Below are 20,829 nucleotides of genomic sequence, written 5' to 3'. Positions count from 1 at the left end.
AAACTCTTGTCAGGTACATTAAGTCAGATAACTAGTGGGAAGAAAAAAGTTTCAAGAAAAATAAAATAAGAGTCCTACCAGATTAGATGGGGGGAACCATTACAGAACTACGCTCTCCTTTCAAGGGTCAGAAAAATGATGTGCCTCCTCTCCTCAACTGTGTTAGCTTATAACACCTGAAAAGCACCAGAGATTTGTATGAATCTGCAGGTCTCCAAGACAATTCAGTTTAAGACTTTTGAAGAATAAATAAGCTTTTTCAAACACCATATACTGTGCCTTGATATGAAATTAAGCCTAGCCACAGACAGGCAGGGAAAAGAAAGTGAGAAATGCAGTGATGAAACTGTCTTTTAAAAAAGAGAAGCAAAGACAACTTAGCTTTACTTTATGCAAGAGGAAAGAGGAAGTATAGGAAGATGGAAGAAAAATTAAGCATCTCCTAAATAGTTTTAATAAACAAACAGTGTCAAGAGAAAGATAAATCCAGCAAGAAACACCGCTGAGCATTAAGCTGACTCCTTGAGACTAAATCAGATCACCACGCTCATCTTCAACAAAACAGAAAAGTAGAGAACATCAACGATACATGATGCTATTTGAAAAATGAGGCAGGGTACAATAAACTATTGCAAATTTTCCACCAAACCAATAACAATTGAGCATTTTCATACAGAATTAATGAAATTCTGTATTTTTTATACACTGTTATTTCTTCCTCTATAACTCTTGGATTATTTCAGAACTGAGTCAACATCATTATTTGTCACTGGACTCATCCAAAATCTAAGTTATATCACCACTTCTTCACAGAACGAATTCTTCTGACATGTAGCTCTTATCAATCCCTTGAAATTGTAGTATTTTTCCTTGTTACAGGCCAAACCAGAAAAGGAAAAGTTAAACGAAAGGAGAAGTAGTATATTTCAGAAACTAGAGGCTTAGAATAATGGTTAGATTTAGGTTTAGTTAGGTACGAGCATTAATATAAGCTCTTGAAGATAGACAGATCAAACCAGACAAAATAATTTCATAAGCCTAAATGCAGTAGCAGATCATTTGGGTTTAAAAAAATAGGTTTTTTTTTAAAAACAGTTTCAATATTTTTGAAGTGTAAAGCCTAGTAGTCTCCCTTAGTTAAAAACAAGTCAATTTTACAACTCAGGAAGAGAGTACTGCATGTTCTAGAGCAGCTGTGGCTAGAAAGAAAGCATCATTATAATATTCAAAGCTGCTACTTCAATACAGAAGAGAATTAGCAACAAAAATTCTTGGACTATCCATCTGCTACACACGTACTTACTCAACAGAAGCAATCCTAATCCTTCAAAATGTTATCCTTTTACACAAACTGCTAGTAACTTATTACTGAATACATTACGAACTTTTGAACATGGCTTCCAACAAAATTAAGTGATTTACAAAGCCATTTCACAGTTATATAAAACTGTCTTACATCCTTATGTAAGCAAGTTGACAGCCATTTTAGAGTTCTGTCTAGAGCCACGCTAGGGACACCAGAGAACAGTCATTTTCACTGCACTTGTTTATAGCTGCCATCTTCAACTCATGTCTCAAAAGAAACTTCTTCCTTTTCCTCCTTTTAGGAGAAATATTTCAGTACTAACAAAAATCTAAGCATTCCTCCCTGCTCAAAGAAACAGTCGAGTTGCTAAGCGAAGGTCAAACAGCAGGTTGGTGCACCAAGTCCCTTCCTTTGTTTTGATACTTCTTTCTTCTCCAAATATTTGTTCATTCTAATCACAGTATCACCTCTTTAAATGAAAGAGGTCGTCGTCCTCCTGTGTGTTTGCGCAGTTCAGACACCACGATATGGGCCAGAGATCCCATTTCCAATCACACTGCTCTCAAAATAACCTATTCCAGCTGAAGAGACAGCATTTCTCCTAAGACAAATAATTAAGGATTATTGATTCAGCAGACTTGTATCAGAATACATGAATGACCGAAGTCCTACTCAATATATTATCTGCCTTACTTTTGTTCTTGCTAATTTATGACTCAAGATAATCCACAGAGCACGCAAAAAAGCTGAGGTGAATCATAAGTAGGTTGTGAAGCAGTTAAATTACTGGCTAGTTAAATACAGATATCGTAACAAAAACTTACTTTATTTAAATAAGCAATAGTGTATTGTAAGTAATTAAGTAATACAGCGTGTGTCACATTCTGGGTTAGCAAATGCTTCCTACACAGTGTCTCTTCAGCCTGTAAGCTACGGGAGGCCAAGCAAACAATGAAAGCAGTTTCTTAAGTCTACAGGGACTGATGGATTTTGCCAGCGTGCCCTTATAGCAAACACCTATCCGCCAAAACAGTATTTTCCTAAATCTATAGGCCCAAAAGGTGCACTATCACGCTGATCAAGATAGAAACTACTGAATTGAGAGACTATGAGAAGTTTGGAGAGAGAAAAATATTGACACCGGGTGGTCCGTAATATCCAGTAAGAGCTCCACTCCTTTCACGCCAAGTCATGAAGCATTTTCCTCCTATTACGATATCCAGCAAGCGTTTGAAGCTCATCTTTACTCCTGTTTCCCAGCTCTTGAAAAACAGTCACTATGCAAAGAATCAAAGATTTCACAGATATTCTTGCTTTACGTCAACATTTAAAGACTCCAACATGTTAGCTACCATACAAGCATGTTATTTCTATACCAGAATATATAAACAAACCAAACTCACAAGATCACAGGGCACTGTCCTGTGAAAACACTACAAATCAAGTATGCTGCAACCCTGAGTTGCAACATCAGATGAGTACTCACTTTGAAGGCACTAACAGGAGGTCTTCTGTAAAACGTTTGAGTATTTTTCTTGAAGTATTTTCCTACAGACACAATGGAGTACTGATAATCAAGTAGTATCTCTAGCTTATGGCCACATTGCCTGTTACTTATTGCCTTTTACTGTGTTTTCTTCCTCCGTTAATCACTTTAGAACATGTTTCATAGCGAGTAAGCAGGGGTGGAAAAGAGATCGGTTCCCACAGGAGCCAACTTCTACTTCAGCTGCTTTCCAACGTTAAACTTCTGAAGTCCCCCAGTATCAGACTTTTCCTAAAACACAGTGGCACACAGAGCCCAGTGCAGAAAAACAGCAGCACAACAAAAGATGTCACGCTTGTTTGCTGACGTGGATGCACGATGTGTCGAAACAGGAAACACATTATTCAGCAACACATGAACGCTCGGTACGGACACTCAACGCACACTCGGTGAGTCAGAGCACCCCATCTGAAGATGGAGTTAGCATGAAATACGAGTGTTCACACTGAGTTAGTACAGACCTGACTGTTACCAATACCCATGTTTACCTTACTGTGTCAACCTTCTACTCAAAAAGCACTTCACAAATCAGGTAACAATCTAGAAGTGCCATAGATGTAATTTTTTTGTACCTTGATGTACTGACAGTGCATTAGACACTACGAGTTCTGTTTCTTCTGTCCTTCTCAAGTTCTGCCAGAAGCACTTTCACTGCGCAACTTTTGCTGCTCTATGTTCAAAGTTTTGTCAACAGTACTTTATGGCTCATGATATCGAAGTATAAAGCTATGTTTAAAACCAACAACTTAGTGAAGATTATAAACAGGGGAAAAAAATGAAGTAGTGCAACAATTATGTGAAAACTGTTATCTTGCACCTTTTCTGCTTCAGTAGGAAAAGAAGTTGACCTGAACTGTTTGACATCTTCACTAGTGACCTAGATGATGGGTCAGAGTGCACCTCCAAAGTTTGCAGATGATACAGAACTGGGAGGAGTTGTTAATATGCCAGATGGTTGTGTTGCCATTTACAGGGACCTCAACAGGCTGGAGAAATGGGCAAACATGACATTCAACAAAGGGAAACTTTGTCCTATGCTTGGGAAGGAACAACCACATGTACCCGTCCAACAGCTTGGAAAGCAGCTTTGCAGAATAGAACCTGGGGGTTCTGGTGGACAAGTTGCCCATAAGACAGCAAAGGCAACCAACAGCATCCCAGGCTGTGTTAGGAAAAACGTTGCCAGTGGGTCAACGAAGGTGATCCTTCCCCTTTACTCAGCATGAGTTAGGCCCATCCAAAGTGCTGCATCCAGTTCTGGACCTCCAGTACAAGAGAAACATGGACATACTGGGGTGAGTACAGCAGGCAGCCACAGAGATTGGAGCATCTGACACGCGAAGACAGGCTGAGAGAACTGGGATTGTTTAACCTTAAGAAGAAAAGACTCAGGGGAAGTCCTATCAAATGAATACCTATGTAAATACCTGATGGAAGGAATAAAGAAGACAGAGCCAGACTGCTCTCAGTGATGCCCAGTAAAAGGACAAGAGGCAACTGGCACAAACAGAAATACAAAAAAATTCACGTAAACAAAAGTGCTGGGTTTTTTTTTTTTTTTTAACACCAAAATAGCGTTCAAACACTGGAAGAGATTTGCCTAGAGAGGCTGCAGTCTCCATCTTGGAGAAAAATCCAGAACGGTCTGGACATGGCCCTGAGCAACCTGCTCTGCTCTGAGGTGAGGCTATTGGACTAGACTGTCTCGAGAGATCCTTTCTAACCTCAGCTATCCTGCAATTCTGTGGACTCAGGATAGAAATAACGTATGCTTCATAGGACCCTACTCTCCTATCTGTTCCTCTCCTTAGCAATCAGGAAAATGTAGTATTTCCATGAGAAATTAGTATCTTATTAAATCTGCTGTCTGTATTTCCCCTGCCACAGCTACCAACAAAAGGAGCCAAACAGCAGCTCTGAGAAGGTGCTCAAGTATTCCGTGCTTCTACAGCTCAGCTCTCCTTTTGACCAGCTGTTTTTTAAAGCAGTTGCAGCCCAGCTAACCCTAAGCTGTTACCAATGAACAGCCCAGAGAAGAATATTCTCACAACTGATCATCCCTGCTTTCAGGTCTTCCATCTTCCAGTTTTAGGGCCTTACTCCATACAGTTTGCTAGTCCATTTTAATAATTATTCACACTTCCAGAGATGTGGATGAATTGTCTAGCTTCCTCTCATCACTTGTTTATTAGTGTTTCAGCAGAGAACTACGATAACAATGTTCGCATTCATTCGTTTTTAAACTGCCAGCTTTCATGTTACGTGCTTTAAGATGAGCCTAGCATAATTCTCTATCAGTAGGGTTTGTGTGGTGTTTTTTTTTTTTTTTAAAAAAAAGATTCAACAGCACTTTGGAGGAAGAATAGCTGGCAGCCTTCTTGTCCTTGAGAAGGGACTGGAATAGGGGGGAAATATTCAACTATTACTTTGTACACTTAAATAGCTTTCCTAGATTCAGCTGAAGAAGTCTATTTACTTCCTCTGAGCTGACTGTTGAAGAATGGCTGAAGCACTTCCACTCCTGCAGCAACCACGACTCAGCTATGGAAAAGGGATTTCCCTTTGCAGTTTTAAGCACTCCTTCACATGAAAGGCACTCTGTGGAACATACTGTAAATGTAGAGCTATTACACAACTATTATCTAGTGATGTTGGCATGAGGAAGCTAGAGGGAGGAAACAGGAAGGATATAAATACAAGTCCACAATCTTTTATATTTTACTCACATCAGGGAGAATCACCACTGTCCAGAGCTCCAAAAGAAATATTCGAGCTACTGTGTAGGTGGACAAAATTAAAAAAATAAAAATGATAACGCATTCATTTCATATAGTGTTTGAATAAACTAGAAATAAAAAGGCTCAGTCCCACAGAAGATTGTGAGCACCTGCCTCCTAATGAACAAAATGGGATTTGGTATCAACTTACTTCGTAGGCTTTGGCCTTAGAGCTAATTTCTCCCTGCTGTTTTTTCTCTTCTACCACCAAAATGTTTTGGTATATGACTCACAGTTAAGAACACTTAAGAGGACAAATTCAAAAGATTTGAGCAGACACTGTTCTGGCAGGTTTTTTAAACAATGAAAAGTGCTATTAAAGATCACAGGAACAACCCAGAAGTCGAATGGGTGCTGGGAAGAATTAATAAACATCACCTTTGCTAGGAAATTAAGAGTTTTAGTGCAAAGGTGTCTCACCCTCTTGCTATTTAGCTTCTCAACTTTACAAACAACATTCCATTGTTTTATGTATATTTTTTTCCAGGTTTTCCAGGGAAAAATAATGTTTGTGGAAATAAAAGAATTAGTCCAAAATATTCTCTACTTTTTAAATGGCTGGCACCTTGACAAGTCATCTTAAATCATAAGCAGCAAAACAAAAACTCACTGATCCTCACTACCAGTAATTTTTCAGGAATGTAACAAGCAAAGCTGTGATAACAACTGGAACACATCTAAAATGCAGTCTTAAAACGACCTTAACTTTAAATGCCTTCACATTGTTCTGGCTGTGGAAAGTGCTAGAGCACTCTTCACAGCTATTTTAAAATTTAAGCCTGACGCTGTCAGCTTTAAAGTACTTCAGGATAATAGAAAGAAGCCTTCACATGTAAAACGGGAATCAACACTTTGTCCTTCTGTTTCTTGGAACTACGTGGAACCAAGCTAGGAGAGCAGAAAAGGTGGACGTGCACAAGAACAACACGGCTAGAAAGCCTGCAAAACAAACACTGCAAAGCGCACACAGTACTCAGTGTGCGAAAGCGCAGCATGATCTCAGCACAACAAAGTTTCCTTTGCATAAACACCTTCTACAGATGAAAAAACGTCGATGCTCTGACATGAGATGTTTAGGCAAGCGTTTTGCCATAGAGATCCTTCTCCTAGCACCCTCCCATAGTTACTGCTCTTAATGTGGTAGACCTACCGTACGTACAACACAAGACTTCAAACAAAGGTTTCCACTGATGCCTATGAACATCTCCCTTCCAGTTCAACAGTTCTTGGAGGCGATGACCTTAACGCTCAGCACCGAGTCCTTCATTTGCTTTACAATACCTAGCTAAAGCCAAAGGCCAGCTACGCAGTGTTGGGAGACTACCATCCTTCAGGCAGACCCAGCACCTTAACGAACACTCTATGCTTTTACCAAACCGTAAGTATTTCGCTTATTCGCCCTTACAAGCCTCTGGCCTTTTCCAGTACGTTTGTCCCTTTTTATGTTTCTAAGCTCATCTCCATCTTCGGGGGACCAGGAAGCCAGGGAACCACATTCCACCACCCCCCCCACTCCTTCTCCTTTAACACATCTCCTAACAACGCCACGTAGATGCGGCTCATCATCTGGGACGAGCATTTAAAGCAACCCTCGGTCCTCCCGAGCCTCCAAACCCGCTCCCCGGGCCGGACTCCGTCCGAGTCCTCTCCCCGCCTTACACACCACCCCTGCGACCACAGCTTCGCCCCGTCACAAGGACCTGACTTCCCCTCTCCCTCCTCGGGGAGCTCCTCCAGCTCTCAGCGGCCCTTTTTGTGTCCTCAGCGTGGCCCGGGGGCCTCCCCCTTCACCTCAGGGCATGGAGACACCCGGGGAGAGCAGCATATTCCAGGCACGTCCCTCACCCTCAGCGGAGGGGGAGGGGAAGAGAAACCGTAGCGGCATAAGCCGAGACGTCAAGCGCAGGAAAACGGGGACGGGCAGGCAGGAATCCCTCCCCGCCCCCACGCCGCAGCCCCGGGGGGCCCGAGGGCTCCCGAGGCGGGGAGCGGGAAGGAAGGGGTGCCGGGGGCGCCCGGCTCGCCAAACCCTCGCCTTGCCCTCAGCGGTGCTCCGGCGGGACGCTGGCGGCTTTACCCTTTTCCTCCGTGCCGGGGGAAGGAGGGAGAGGCTCGGCACCCACCTTGAGAGTGGGATACTCCTGCACCTTCAAAGTCATTGAGAGCTGAGCAGCTGATTCCTGCACCGCCATCTTGGATTAGGCACCAACCTCCTCCTCCTCCCCCCCGCCCTCCCCCAGCCCGGACCGGAGGGAGCTACCTACAGCGCGCGCGGCATGTCGGGCAACAAGGGCCTTTCTCCGCCCCATCCCTAATAGCAACGGGCCGAACCAACGGCCCACCACGGCCCGCCCCCGCCGCCGCCCCCGCCGCCGCGGCAGCGTGGTACGCTCCGCCGGACGGCGGTGGCGGAAGAGTGACGGCCGGGCGAGAGGCACCAACCAATAAAGGCCGCCCTTTCGCACGCTCCGTGTGTACGCGTTGACACCGCCTTAGAGCTTGAGAAGCCCCGTCTGATTGGACGGCGGTGTGGAAGTGGGAGGTGCCGCCTGGCTGCGCGGACAAATCAAGTGAAATTACGGCATCGAGATAGGCGGGACTTTTGGGGGTGATGGACATCCAGCCACCCAGTTGCGATAGAGAGTCCTTTTCCATCGTCCAATCAGAATCTCCTCTAGAGCTCAGTAGGTGGGACTTAAAAGTAAATTTTGCTGGTTACTTCAAACGGCCGTTTTAACACCCTCCGGAGGTGTCCGGGAAGGGGAGGGGTGGGGCGAGGGGCGGGGCCCGGAGGAGACGGTGCGGAGCGCGCTTTGATGGGCAGGGTTTCCAGCCAATGCTGTCGCGCCGCCCTGCTGACGGGCAGGCGGTTGAGCGAATGGGTGGCGCGTGTGGGAAGGGCGGGCGGGGCAGCGGCGACGGCGTCCCGGCGTGTGGCTGTGTGTATATTGGCCGGGGAGGGGAGGGGGCCGCCCCTAGTAAGTTCCGTGGGGAGGAGGGAGTGAGTGAGAGTCAGTGAGGCGGAGGCGGCGGGAAGAGGTTTAAATAGCGGAGACAGCGTGAGTCCCCTTCCCCTCAGCTCCCTCTCCTCGGCGCCGGGCCGCTCTACCGGCGCGCGCCGCCGCTCTCGTTCAGCCGGGACAGGCGGAGGCGCTCGGCGCGGCTTGGCTTCCCTTCCTTTCCTTTCCTTTTCTTTCCCTTCGCTTCGCCAGCCCGCCGCGGAGCCGCCTGCCCTCACCGCTGCAGGGGTGGGGGGGGGGGGGGGCGGCCCCGAGCCGCTTCCTCGCCGCGGAGGGGAGGCCGCGGCGGGGCGCCGCTCCCAGGCGGGCCGTGGCGAAGTTTCCCCGGTGAGACGAGACGCGGGGTGGGAGCAGCTCCCTCAGCAGCCGGCCCGCTCTCGCCTTCCCCGCGGGGCAGGGGGGTGGGGAGGGGGGTTGGCTCCCGATCGGCCGTTGCGGAGCGGTGCCCGGCCGGCAGGCAGCTTCTCCCGCCGGCCCGGCGCCCTCCTCCCCCGGCCGGGCGTGCGCGGGCGGCGCAGCCCCGCAGCTCCCCCGCGGCGGAGGCGTCAGCTCCCGCTGCCCTCGCCGCCGCGCTGAGGAGGGGAACTGCGGCTGCCCCCGCGCCCTTCCTCGCAGCCCGGGGCCCGGCGTGTGCTGCAAGTCTAGAGTAGCGGCTTCCAACTTCTGGGGTTTCCCTCTTTTTTTTTTTTTTTTTTCTTTTAAACGTTGTTTGGGTTTGCGGGCTCCCAGCTGTATCTGGAGGGAGCTGTGGATCTCTGGCTGGTGTAACGCTGCGCTCGGAAGTCTTGCTTGTTTTGCTGACCTCTGTTCAATCCCTGAGAGTGGCCCACAGGAGCCGGTGGGCCGTAAGATGAAAAGCACTGGTTTAAGTGAGCAATAATTCCTCTGCTAAGCGTATGAGAGTGTTTCCATATATATAAAAAAAGGGACCTGATCCTGCAGACTGTCTCTATTTGCGTGTCTGAAATAAAACACTCTTGGAATATTAATCCTCTGGCTGTTGATATGCAAGCTACTTTATTGATAAAACCTAGAGGACAGTGTATTGAAATTCAGCCCTAACGTGCACTCTCTTAGAACCCTACATTAAGCTTCTCACTGTGATTTGAGCACCTCAGTGAGACAGAAGGTACTTTGTCAGACCTTGAACCTCTTGAGTCTGCAGCAGTAAGAAAGTGGAAACAGGCTGACAAAGAGCTGTATGTGCAGTGCTATGAACTGTTGTTGAAGTCGGTGGAAAAAGTTCTGTTTCTCAACGCAGGTGCTTGCCCTCGTGAGCAGATATGTTTCAGGTAGCATGCTGTTGTGGTTTGCGGCTTTAAAGATACCCAAAAACCTGTATCCATTAATAATCGTGGCGGTTTTTGCTGTCCTGTTTAAGCTTTGTGGTTGTTTTATTTCTGGTCTGCAGAAGACTGTAGAAAACTAAACAAATATTTCCAGGAAGATAAAACACATTTAACTTTCATGGTTTGAAAGAGCGAGTCATATTTAACAAGTGTGTTTCTTAGAATGTTTGGTAACGTTATTTATTTCCAATGTGCATAGGCCCTCTTGCACTGAGAGCATCTTCTATCCACCACAAAGGGCTGGTGGTAAATAAAAGAAAATGTGTGAAGTCGTATAGTTGAGTGTTAAGATTCTCCTCAGCTTTGGACTGCAAGCTATTTACTTGTGCTTACTTTCAGCTGCCCTAGCATTCAGTCTCACACTGACCATAATCAGCAAATGTATGCCTAAACATAATTTGCCAAGCCCACACCAGGTGCAAAGCCTTTGCTTAAAAAGTATATTAGTAAAAACATTTGTGTTAGTTACACCTGGGATTAATGTGCATGTCTAGACATGATCTTGGGGCCGGATTCTGCAAGAGGATTTGTGTAAGGAGGATTTTGGCTCTACTAAGGCTCAGTGCAGGGAATTGGTTCACCTGAGCTTGTCAAGTGGAGGACTTAAAACTTAGCTCAGTTGTTGCTGTATTTACAGACATAATTATGTGACATTGTAGATTCTTCTTGTTGTTCCTGTCTGTCTTAAATACTCTGTAAGCTAATATTTGGAAGAAAATTTGCTGTTCAGTATTCTGTATCATTGATGTTACTGAACAGCTTGAACTTGGCGTTCTGGAACTCTTTAGGCCTGTGACACTTATAGGGCCTGAAGAAGTGTGACTTTCCGTGTAATTTACCAAGTCACATATCTATTTGTCCAAAAACTTTACTTGCAACAGATTTTTTTATATGTAATCCCTTAATAGTCCTTTCTGATAATACAGTAGCTAATTTAATATAGCACAAATATTCTGTGGATACAGGTTATGTGCTCAGAGTGTATCTGTCGTTAAACTGGAGAATTATTGGTGAAGGTTTGTCAGACGTTAGTAGCCAAAGTTAAAGGGTTTGCTCACTGGAACAGATGGCCAAGCAACCATCATGTCAGAGAAAACAGCATGTATTCCGTGTATTCTTAGTTTAACACAAGAGGGAGCATGTCTAATCTTTAACCTTTAAATATTGCAACTTCAGGGAGGAAGCTTTAAGTGTTGAGTGTCAACTAATTTATCTTCTAGGCTCCATGTGCAAATATTGATACAACCTATGCATATTTCTGGCATGTTTTCAACTTTAGGTTGCAGCTGTTGATTTATAACAGAAATGTTGGCCTGATAAATGTGGAGATATGCTAATGATCTTTTGAACTTCGTAAAAATCTGTGGTTTCCAGCTGAATTTAACAAAATATTTATGGTTATTGTTATTCCTGGGTATGGTTATTCATATACAGAGGTCGTACTTTGTTCTTTATTAATAGGTTAATAAATGTCTTCTGCTTAACCTACCGTACAAAGTTATAGAGCTGAGGCTTAATTCAATTAAATTTAGTTTAATTAGCAATACAACTTTGCTTTTACAGTTCTTATAAATTCCACTGCTTTATTCTTAAATAGGAAATACAAATTTGGATCTAGTAAGAAGGTTTGTGTACTGTATCTTGTTTATTTTTCCTTGTCCCCTAGTGGTGTAAAAGAAAGAATAAAAATCAGCTTCCATTTTTTACTTCTTGGCATTGTCCAGTTGAATCATAATCTATTAATGCTTATCCTCATTCACTGTCTCATTGATGTGAATTAGCAATTAGTTAAAATTAAGCAGTGCATACAGAATACTCCAAAGCTTTTCGAGAACCTCAGTCATTTGACAGTATCGTAAAGATCTTTCCAGTAGTCTTCTGCTTTGCTCCAGGTTAATGATTAGAGAAGAACATCTGTCTGCCATTAAGTATTGCATGCAAATGATGTGTCTTTCATAAACATACGTATTCTGTTATTTGGTGGAGCAAAGCAGAAACCTCAGCGCATTCTGGTTCTGCATGCTGAAGAAAACTGCTGTGGATTGAGATTTTACTACGCTTTGCTTCTCTTTCCTCTTCGTGGACTTTATAACCTCTGTGCCAGGGTGGCAGAAGTGAATGTGTGTCACCATCTTTTCTCATTTTAGCAGACAAGACTGACATAAGCCAGTAATATAAAGTCCTATATCGGATCAGGTGGGAGCACAGGTTGCCCCACTGGCCAGAAGAGCTCTCTTCCCCTGAGCAGATGGGTGGTGGTTGTACTGTCCATCTTATAATGGAGAAGTAGAAGCCTTCATTATATTCTTCTGGTGTGTTGTGATGTTTGTGAAATATTTAGGACCTTATCTTTAATCTATGTTAATTTTTTTCTTGTGAATAATGGGAGAAATTTTGGTACTTTTTAGCTTCTGTGCACAGCATTGACAGAATAAGATGTTAATGTCAAAGCAGTGTGTCTTCAAAATATGGCAGGCAACTGTCTAAGACAGAAATGTGAGATGACCTGTACTTTTATCAGGTACCTTGAGATAGATATTCCGTAAGTGTTGGGGCTTTTAGAAGATAATTCCTACTGAGGAAACTGTTGCTTTGCTGAGTTATTCACAGCAACTGACCATTTTTAATGGATTGCTCCGTTTTAATGGATGCTAGTCGATTTCATAGGATACGTATGCAACAGTACTGCAGAGTCAGAAATTCATAGAGAGCAGAGACACACCTTTTGATGAACAAGTGCTGATATACTGAGTAAGGATCAAATGAGCTGCCTGTCGCCTTGGCTCTTCCATATCAGTCAAAAGGTACAAAACTTTACGTTTTGTTTTTCTTGCCCGGCAGACTTAGACTGTTGAACAATTTTTACATTAAATGCATGTTCTTACTTCAAAATAAACTAATAATATGACCGTATAGTTCTTGTTTTGATATTGTAACTTTAGGCTTATAACTGAAAAGTGTTTTAGTGTAAACAGGCTGGAGAAGTTGATGTTTTTATTTTTGTATCTGAGAGGAAACTACCAAGAGTGTAAAAACCCAACAAACAAAAGAGAGCCCCCACAAACAAAACGCAGCGATTAACAACGGCGGGAGAGATTGCCCTGATGCGCCACAGTTTAGAGCATCGTTGTAAAGTAGTAATTGCAGGTCGAATGCTTTGTTTCCTTATTTTAGCATGAATATGAGGACACCTTCCTTATCAGAGGAAAACGTAGATGCGCTCAGCAACTGAGGTTACAAAGTTGCCATAATGGATTAGAGTTGAGACCTCAGTAGAGGCCATTGTCTGCGCCGAATCAGCTGTGTGAGCAGACAATTTAATATCTCCGTTCCTAATCTGGTACCTTCCAGGCAATGCATGCGTGTAAAAGTTGTTTGGACGTTATTCCATGTTTGTACAAACCGATTGTTAGGTGCCAAAGTATTTATTAATTTGCTTTTATAAAAAAAAAAAGGGGGGGGGAATTCACAATGTAGGTCAAATTCTTGTGAAATCTCATTTAAAAAAGAAGAATTATATTTGCATGAAATCTGGCGCGTGGGACTTGCTGATAAAGCGCACAGGCTCTTGTAACTTTCTGAATGGTCTAAATGGATGTTTTAAAATGCAAAGAGGAGGGGGTTTACCTGTGAGCAATTTTTTTAGCCTTGAGCAGTTTTGTGTCGTTTGTTTATTTATTTTTTTTTTTCTTTTAGAGTAACAGCCCCCTGAAAAAATGGGGAGGGGGGGGGAGTTTAGGAAGAAAGTGCTGACACAGCCCTAACTCCAGAGCAGTGCCCTGCGTGCTGCTGCAATAATTGTCCAGGCAGTGCTTTCTGCTTTCCTGCCATTGTGCTCTCCGTTCCTTTGAATTCGTTCCATTTTTAACTTTCTGAAAGTTTGCTCTTACGTGAAGCCCACGGCGTGTGTGCAAATCCCGAGGAGCGGGGCCGTCAGAGTAGCACGGACTTGTTAATCTCAGCCTGGTCTTGTCGGCAGCAGCAGAGCAGAGGGAGAGGAACTCCGGCTGGGGCAGCGCTCCAAAGGTTTGTCTGTTATTTTTGCGCCGAAATCACGTCCTCCTCGCGAACTGTTGGGTCTGCGGAGCGTCGCTGGCGATCTGTAGGTTCCGCGGTGGCGGATTTGTGCGCGTTTAGCCGCGTTGTTTGCTCGCCGGAGCGGAGGTTTGGCTCTGTGTGTGTGTGTGTGTGTGTCGGAGGGAGCGAGTGTGTGCTGCGAGCGGGGAAACGCTGAAGGAGAAGAAACCCTGTTGGTTCTCCATGCAAATGACCGCTTTGGTTGTAACAAAAGCCTTGATGTTGGGCTTGGAAAAATGATCTGACAGTGTAACAACCCCAGGCCACTTTCGCCATGTTTTTGTTTATTCATGTTTCATTCCGTTTTCCCTAGCTATCTCGCAGATGTTTCCAATTTCACTGTTGATTTTTTTTAACACCGTTGATCCTTTTTTCTTTTTTTTTTGAGTTAGCAAGAAAATGTGTGGAAGAATGTTAACAAAACAGAGAGGTGTTGCAGATGTTTATACTTTAGTTCTTGCGTTGCGCCTGACGGTGCTGGCAAAGGGATCCAGTGCATATGAAGGAACGTAAGAAGCATCTGTTTTAACTGCCGAGCTTGTAATTTCCAAATGTGCCCATTGTAACTTGAATATTAACATAAACAGATGAGGTGAGCACGTCCCCGGTACAATGTGGCGAGTCGAGATCTCATTTGTTTGCTACTGTTTTTGAGGCGGGGGGTGTGTGTGTGTGTGTGGAGAAAAAGGCAGTAAGAGCAAGGAAAGGAATATCTGTGACACAACATGTATGCTCCTAGATAAACTCCTGCCATCTCGGAGTGCATTTAAATATTTGAACAGCTTCTGCTAAGTCCAATAAAATTGGTTACCAGGAGAAACAAAAAAAGTCTAATAGGATAGTTGAGCACACTAATGAAAATCGGAATGTAAAATTGTTTCTGAATCATTCAAAGAATTGAATTAGATAGAAAATCTTTTTAATAAGTCACAGTAACACATTTAAACATTTTAGCTTCTGAGATCCTGGAAAACAACACACACATTATAAAAACAGCAGAGGTGAATGGTATGTTATCTTAGTCGCATAAATTGAAATGTAGTTGTCCACTAATGTTATTAAAATCAGTGTGGTTTTAGGATTTTATGCTTGTTGAATGAATCGAGGCATTTACAAATAAAATCTTAAATCTTAAAGGACAATGATTCAATGTCCAGAGCCAGTGGTTAAATCAGATGTGGTAACTATGGTGAGAGGTAAAGTTACTTAGCTTCTCACAGACCATGCATATGTGGATTTCTTGTCGTATAATGGAGATTAAGGAGAAAAGGATTAGAAAATCTAAAGAGAAATTTTGAGCAGGAGACCTGTAGCCTTGCTCTGGGAATTAACACTGAGGAGGCTTTTAGAACAGAGGCAGGGTGGAACTAAACATGCTCTTGTAATATATATTGATGATAATTCTAGAAAGGAATCTTTCTGGTTGGGAATATCAACAGCAGCTCACACACACAGGAGTGAAATCAATCCTCTCCATATTAAAATAATCCTTCTACTCCACCGAAACAAAACCAGCCCAGCATAGATTTTTACATTACCAAGTGACAGCATAAAATCAGGTAAAGTCTGATATTCTGAATTAACTCATTTTAGGTCCTTGCAGAATTAAGTGATATTGATTTATTTAGATTGCATAGCATTCCTATTTTAAGCATGCATATGATATATATTTAGGATTTTTTTTTTAAAACCTTCAAAAATCGGTGGTCATATGAAGTGGAAAATAAAATCAGAGCTTAGGGTTTCAGCTGGTAAATATTGGGGGATTTTGAACAGCAGCCAGAGAGACTTGGACCATGTTTCTGATTTTCCTTGAGTTGAGAGGGTTCAGCGTTACCCTGAGCTTTTCAGGGAAGAACTTCAGATTATGTGGATCAGCTCAGAGGGATACAGGAAGGATTGTCATGCTTGCGTGTGGAAGTCGTGTTCTGAGAGAACCACCACAGCTCCTAATTAGTGATTGACTATTTGGAATACTTATGAAAGAGAAAGGGGAGAGGTCAGGTTTAATTTCCAGTATTGAGGGACCATTTCCCTATGATAGAGAAAAGTACGTTTACTATTACGGTGCGGAGACATCTTGGAGATACATGTTGTGTTCAACTTTCTAGTAATAGAGCTTAAAACATCTGGGGGTTTTGGCAATGTGTTAGAAACATATTTAATAAAATCTTTTAAAGTTTTGAGTTTCCCCTCCTCCCTGCCCAATATAGTGGTTCAAAACCACTTGTCTTATGAGAAGTCCACAGGGGAACTAGTAGTACAGCATAACCTAGACACTTGGTGCTAAAACTTTTAAGGTGTTCATGGATTTGCTAGGAAACACTTTTAGCTTTTTCTGGGTCATAATTTCACACTTTCTTCTCTCAAGTGTTCTGTTTAGGAGACTGTGTTCACTGCTATGGTGCAACGGTGTGGGTTAAAACTGTGAATGGAATGTACACTTCTGGACTTTAGGCAAAATGATAAATAATAGACCCAACAGCAATGTAATTCACATTTGTTACAGATTATTTTCGCAGTAGAAATGTTCAACTCAAAATTGATTGATTTTTGTTTTTAAATTGTCATTTCTTGGAAAGCATTAAAAACTCACTAATTGTATTCTACCCTAATAGAGGGGAAGAGAAGAAAAAGGAATTCCGTTGCTGCTGTTAGTGGATGATATTTTGCTTTTTTTCCTTTTGTGGGACTTGAATGGGATGGTACATTGTTATTGCATTAATAATGGATTATTATTTCTGATGACAATTTTTATTTATATGAAGATTGCTATTTTAGATTGAAGCAGAAAGCTTCTATAAACAGAGCAAAATTTAGATATAGCTATTGATGCGTGACAATTCATTTCGTTGTTCAATGTATTTTGAAATTGTTTTATCAACCTTCGTTATTAGGATGTACTATATTTAAGAGCAATGTACCTGATATTTCAGGCACAGGGTGCTGTACAACCTAATGGATAAGACAGTGGAATTGGAGCAGTGGTTTTCTTGCTTTGCTATTGGGTATGGGCAAGTCGCTTCACCTTTCTGTTTCTGTTTTCTGTCTACGGAAGAGGTATAATGGTAATCCCTTTTTAGAGTACTTAATGTCTACTGATGAAATTTTGAGGCAAGCAATGTTTGACTCATAGCAGCACACATGACCAATGGACGGTGGATACTCATAATATTTCCATTAAAAGTCATTAAGCATTAAAAAAATTAAATCACTAGGGATTTGATAATAAGGTGTTTCCAGAAAAAAGCTCAGGGACAGTGCTGATGAGGTATTTCCAGAGTATTGTTGCTAATTTAGAAGTTTTTTAGGTAGCTGAGTATCAGCTGGCTGGTTAGTACCTTGTTGTTGAGTATTGACCGATTATCAGTCTCGGTTTTAAATTTTCAAGCAAAAGATGGGCCTTCGCTGACTTGTTCAGCTGTTCTGTTGGGATTCAGCCTGAAGTGTTGTTTCAGCAGTGTCTTAGGATGTTGAAAACAAAGATGCCTTAATTTCCCCAATGAGACTGTTTACATTAGTATCGGAGAACCTCTGGCCTTCTCGATTATATTTGTAGATTGCAAGAACAAGAAGAGCAAGATTGAGAATTCCAGTGCAAACAGCTATGTTTGTGCTCAATCTCAAACAGCTGAATAGTTTCACTTATGTCACTGAGTCTGCTGAAGTGAATAAGGGTTTTCAGGATTAAAGTTTATCTTTTTATCTTGTTCTTTTTGTGCACAGTCATGGAAATTCTCCAATGATATACAAAGTTTGAAGTGAACTGAGATCTTTGAGGGATGATTCTCGCTCCATTTGCACATTGTGTGAAGCTGTGTAAATTGGTTTCAGGTGCAATGTAGGGTATATGGGACAACTTCATGCTGAAAAAGTGTGAAACAAAGTTTAGAAAGAATTAGAGTGGGCTGTCAGCCTGTACAGGTTATTTGTCACAGTTCACAATACAGCTTATCATTTGTGACTTGCCAAGAACTGATCAGTTTAATCAATTGCCAGAGAGGAGCAGTTAAATATTAAATTTGATAAATTTAAGAAATCATAGTTTGAAGTACAAATTGCATCTTAAATTTCCACAATTTCCTTCATGTGTTACTCTGCTTTAATTAACTACTAGTGGTTTTATCTTTATAGATAGCAGAATCAGTATTTTATTACTGAAAATGGCCATTTGCTGTGGACATGGAGTTTTCGGGAGTGGGTCCATAGGAGGACTACAAAGATGATCCGAGGGCTGGAGCACCTCTGCTATGAAGACAGGCTGAGAGAGTTGGGGCTGTTCAGCCTGGAGAAGAGAAGCCTCTGGAGAGACCTTCTAGCAGCCTTCCAGTACCTGAAGGAGGCCTACAAGAAAGCTGGAGAGGGGCTTTTTACAAGGGTGTGTAGTGATAGGACAAGAGGTAATGGGTTTAAACTGAAAGAGGGGAGATTTAGATTAGATCTAAGGAAGAAATTTTTCACTCTGAGGGTGGTGAGGCACTGGAACAGGTTGCACAGAGAAGTTGTAGATGCCCCATCCCTGGAAGTGTTCAAGGCCAGGTTGGATGAGGCTTTGAGCAACCTGGTGTAGTGGCAGGTGTCCCTTCCCATGGCAGGGGGGCTGGAACTAGATGATCTTTGAGGTCCCTTCCAACCCTAACCATTCCATGATTCTGTTCCTGGATATAGATGAAACAGCCCCAAACACTTTAAAAACCATACCTCTATTTTTTTGTTCAAAGAACAAGATTTTTTTTTTCTAAAGAGAACTTTAGAATATTAAAACCAAATTTCTCCAACAGTTTTCCATTTGACAGGAAATGTCATGTTCTCCTCTGGAGAACAAGCCAATATGGCTTAGTTTGTAAAATTTGTTTATAAAGTGGTATTTTCTGTCTACAAAGTGCCTGGAATATGTCTTAGCACATAAATAATAGGATAAATAAAAGTTTTTGTATCCAAACAGCTTCTGTTTATATTTCTCAGTAAGAAGTGTATGTGTGTATGGAGAAGGATGCTTTGAGAAACTGAGTGCACGCTCTATCTAGTAAATTACGCCGTTTGTTAGCTTGGTAAATCTTAGAGCACGAGCTACATGACTGTTTCCCTTTAGAACAGTAAAGATTAGGCGGGGTTTCTGTGGAAATCATCACAACTTACACTATGTTGTTTCTGTATTTCTCTACCATTCTCAGATAGCTGTACTTGGGTTTTGTAGAGGAAAGCTAACCGGTGAGAATGGTGTGAACTGGTAATGGCTGTGCAAATTGGAATATCTTCCCTGCGTTCTGCTATGAAATAATGACAGTTTGAAAGCTTTTGCATGCCTTTTTTTTGTAGATCTTTCATAATTTCCCTGCTTTGCTTCCTGATATGCCTCCAGAAAGAGTATGGCATGACATTTTCTTGTATCTCCTCTTAAATTGTCAAATGTATGTGTATGCCTTCTTTTTTGGTACTTTGTTTATGCTGCGCTGTGACAGACAAGTAGAGACAGAAGTTGATATTTAAAGAATATATTATTCTAAGTACTTTAAAGCATAGTATCTTTTTCAAACACTCGCTCTTCTTTCACCCTCTGTTTCTGCAGTGAGGGTGTGGTATCAGTGTTGTAGTCGTTCTGACTTTTCTGTGTGACTGATGTGAACTTGATCTAATGCAGTTAGTATGTCATTCCTCAGGCCCTCTGGTAGAAATAGATACAAAACCCTAAGTCCACGAGATCCTTCAATGTGAGTCAAGAGAAAAGATGACCAGTGATGTTCAGACTGAGAGATACAGTTGAAGAGATGTTATGCTTACGTTGTTGTGCATGGGTTGATGTGTTTCCCCAAACGCTGAGACAGAAATTCAAGAAAAGATCCTGTTTACTTTTAGGGTCAAAGTGTCTGGGAAGGATTCTCTTGAGAAAAAATTGCCATTTCCCATTCTGCTCCAATAACTGTGGGACAGGAAATTGATTTTGCAGATTTTTACCTCCTGAGAAGTCAGCTTGAAAAAAGTAAAGATTGTGGTAGAGTCGTTGCACCATAAAAGCTAAGCAGATGAAATCCTTTAATCTCTTTAAGATACACATTATTTTCAGCCCTACGTTGTTATACTGGTGAAGATATCAAAAACAAGGTGATGTATTCATCCTTGTAGGAGCAATTCAGAATTTAACTTTCCTGATTCTGACGTGACTATATCAAGAGAAACACATGTTGTGGTTTAACCCGGCTGGCCACTAAACACCACTCAGCTGCTCGCTCAGCCTCCCCCACCCCTGGGGAATGGGGAAGAGAATTAAAGGCAAAAAGGGAAGGAGACTTGTGGGTTGTGTTAAGAACAATTTAATAATAATAATATAAAAAGTAATAATGATAGTATGATAATATAGAAAAAGGTTAATAATATAGGCAAACAAGCAAGACACAGTGTAGTTGTTGACCAACGCTTGGCCTGTTCCCAACTACATATAAGGAAGATTAGATCTAAGGAAGAAATTTTTCACTCAAAGGGTGGTAAGGCACTGGAACAGGTTGCCCAGAGAAGTTGTGGCTGCCCCATCTCTGGAAGTATTCAAGGCCAGGTTGGATGAAGCTTTGGGCAACCTGGTGTAGTGGAGGGTTTCCCTGCCCATGGCAGGGGGGTTGGAACTAGATGATCTTTGAGGTCCCTTCCAACCCAAACCATTCTATGATTCTATGAACTAGCAATCCTGAAACAGAGAAGTCGCAAAGCCACAGTCCCGGAAGAGTGAGAACCCCGAAGAGCGAGATATATGAAGAGCCAA

General features: G+C 42.5%; 1 protein-coding gene across 6 annotated transcripts in view; it reads right to left on the bottom strand.

The window, feature by feature from the left end:
* Positions 1–7,924, bottom strand: part of MAEA (macrophage erythroblast attacher, E3 ubiquitin ligase) — a 53,645-nt gene extending 45,721 nt beyond the window's left edge. For 4 of the 6 annotated variants that reach the window (XM_086611318.1, XM_009991825.2, XM_009991826.2 and 1 more), the window contains exon 1: positions 7,753–7,833. In XM_086611318.1, coding sequence (XP_086467444.1) covers positions 7,753–7,821 — 69 coding nt within the window. In that variant the 5' untranslated portion in view covers positions 7,822–7,833. Of the gene's footprint in view, positions 1–78; positions 89–7,752; positions 7,834–7,893 lie in introns of those variants that run through there. The other 2 variants (XM_086611319.1, XM_086611320.1) reach the window with 2 other exon arrangements.
* Positions 7,925–20,829: the final 12,905 nt, after the last annotated feature.

Source organism: Tauraco erythrolophus, chromosome 5 (genome assembly GCF_009769465.1).
Source record: "Tauraco erythrolophus isolate bTauEry1 chromosome 5, bTauEry1.pri, whole genome shotgun sequence".
NCBI lineage: Eukaryota > Metazoa > Chordata > Aves > Musophagiformes > Musophagidae > Tauraco > Tauraco erythrolophus.
This window is presented reverse-complemented; position numbering and strand designations above follow the sequence as displayed.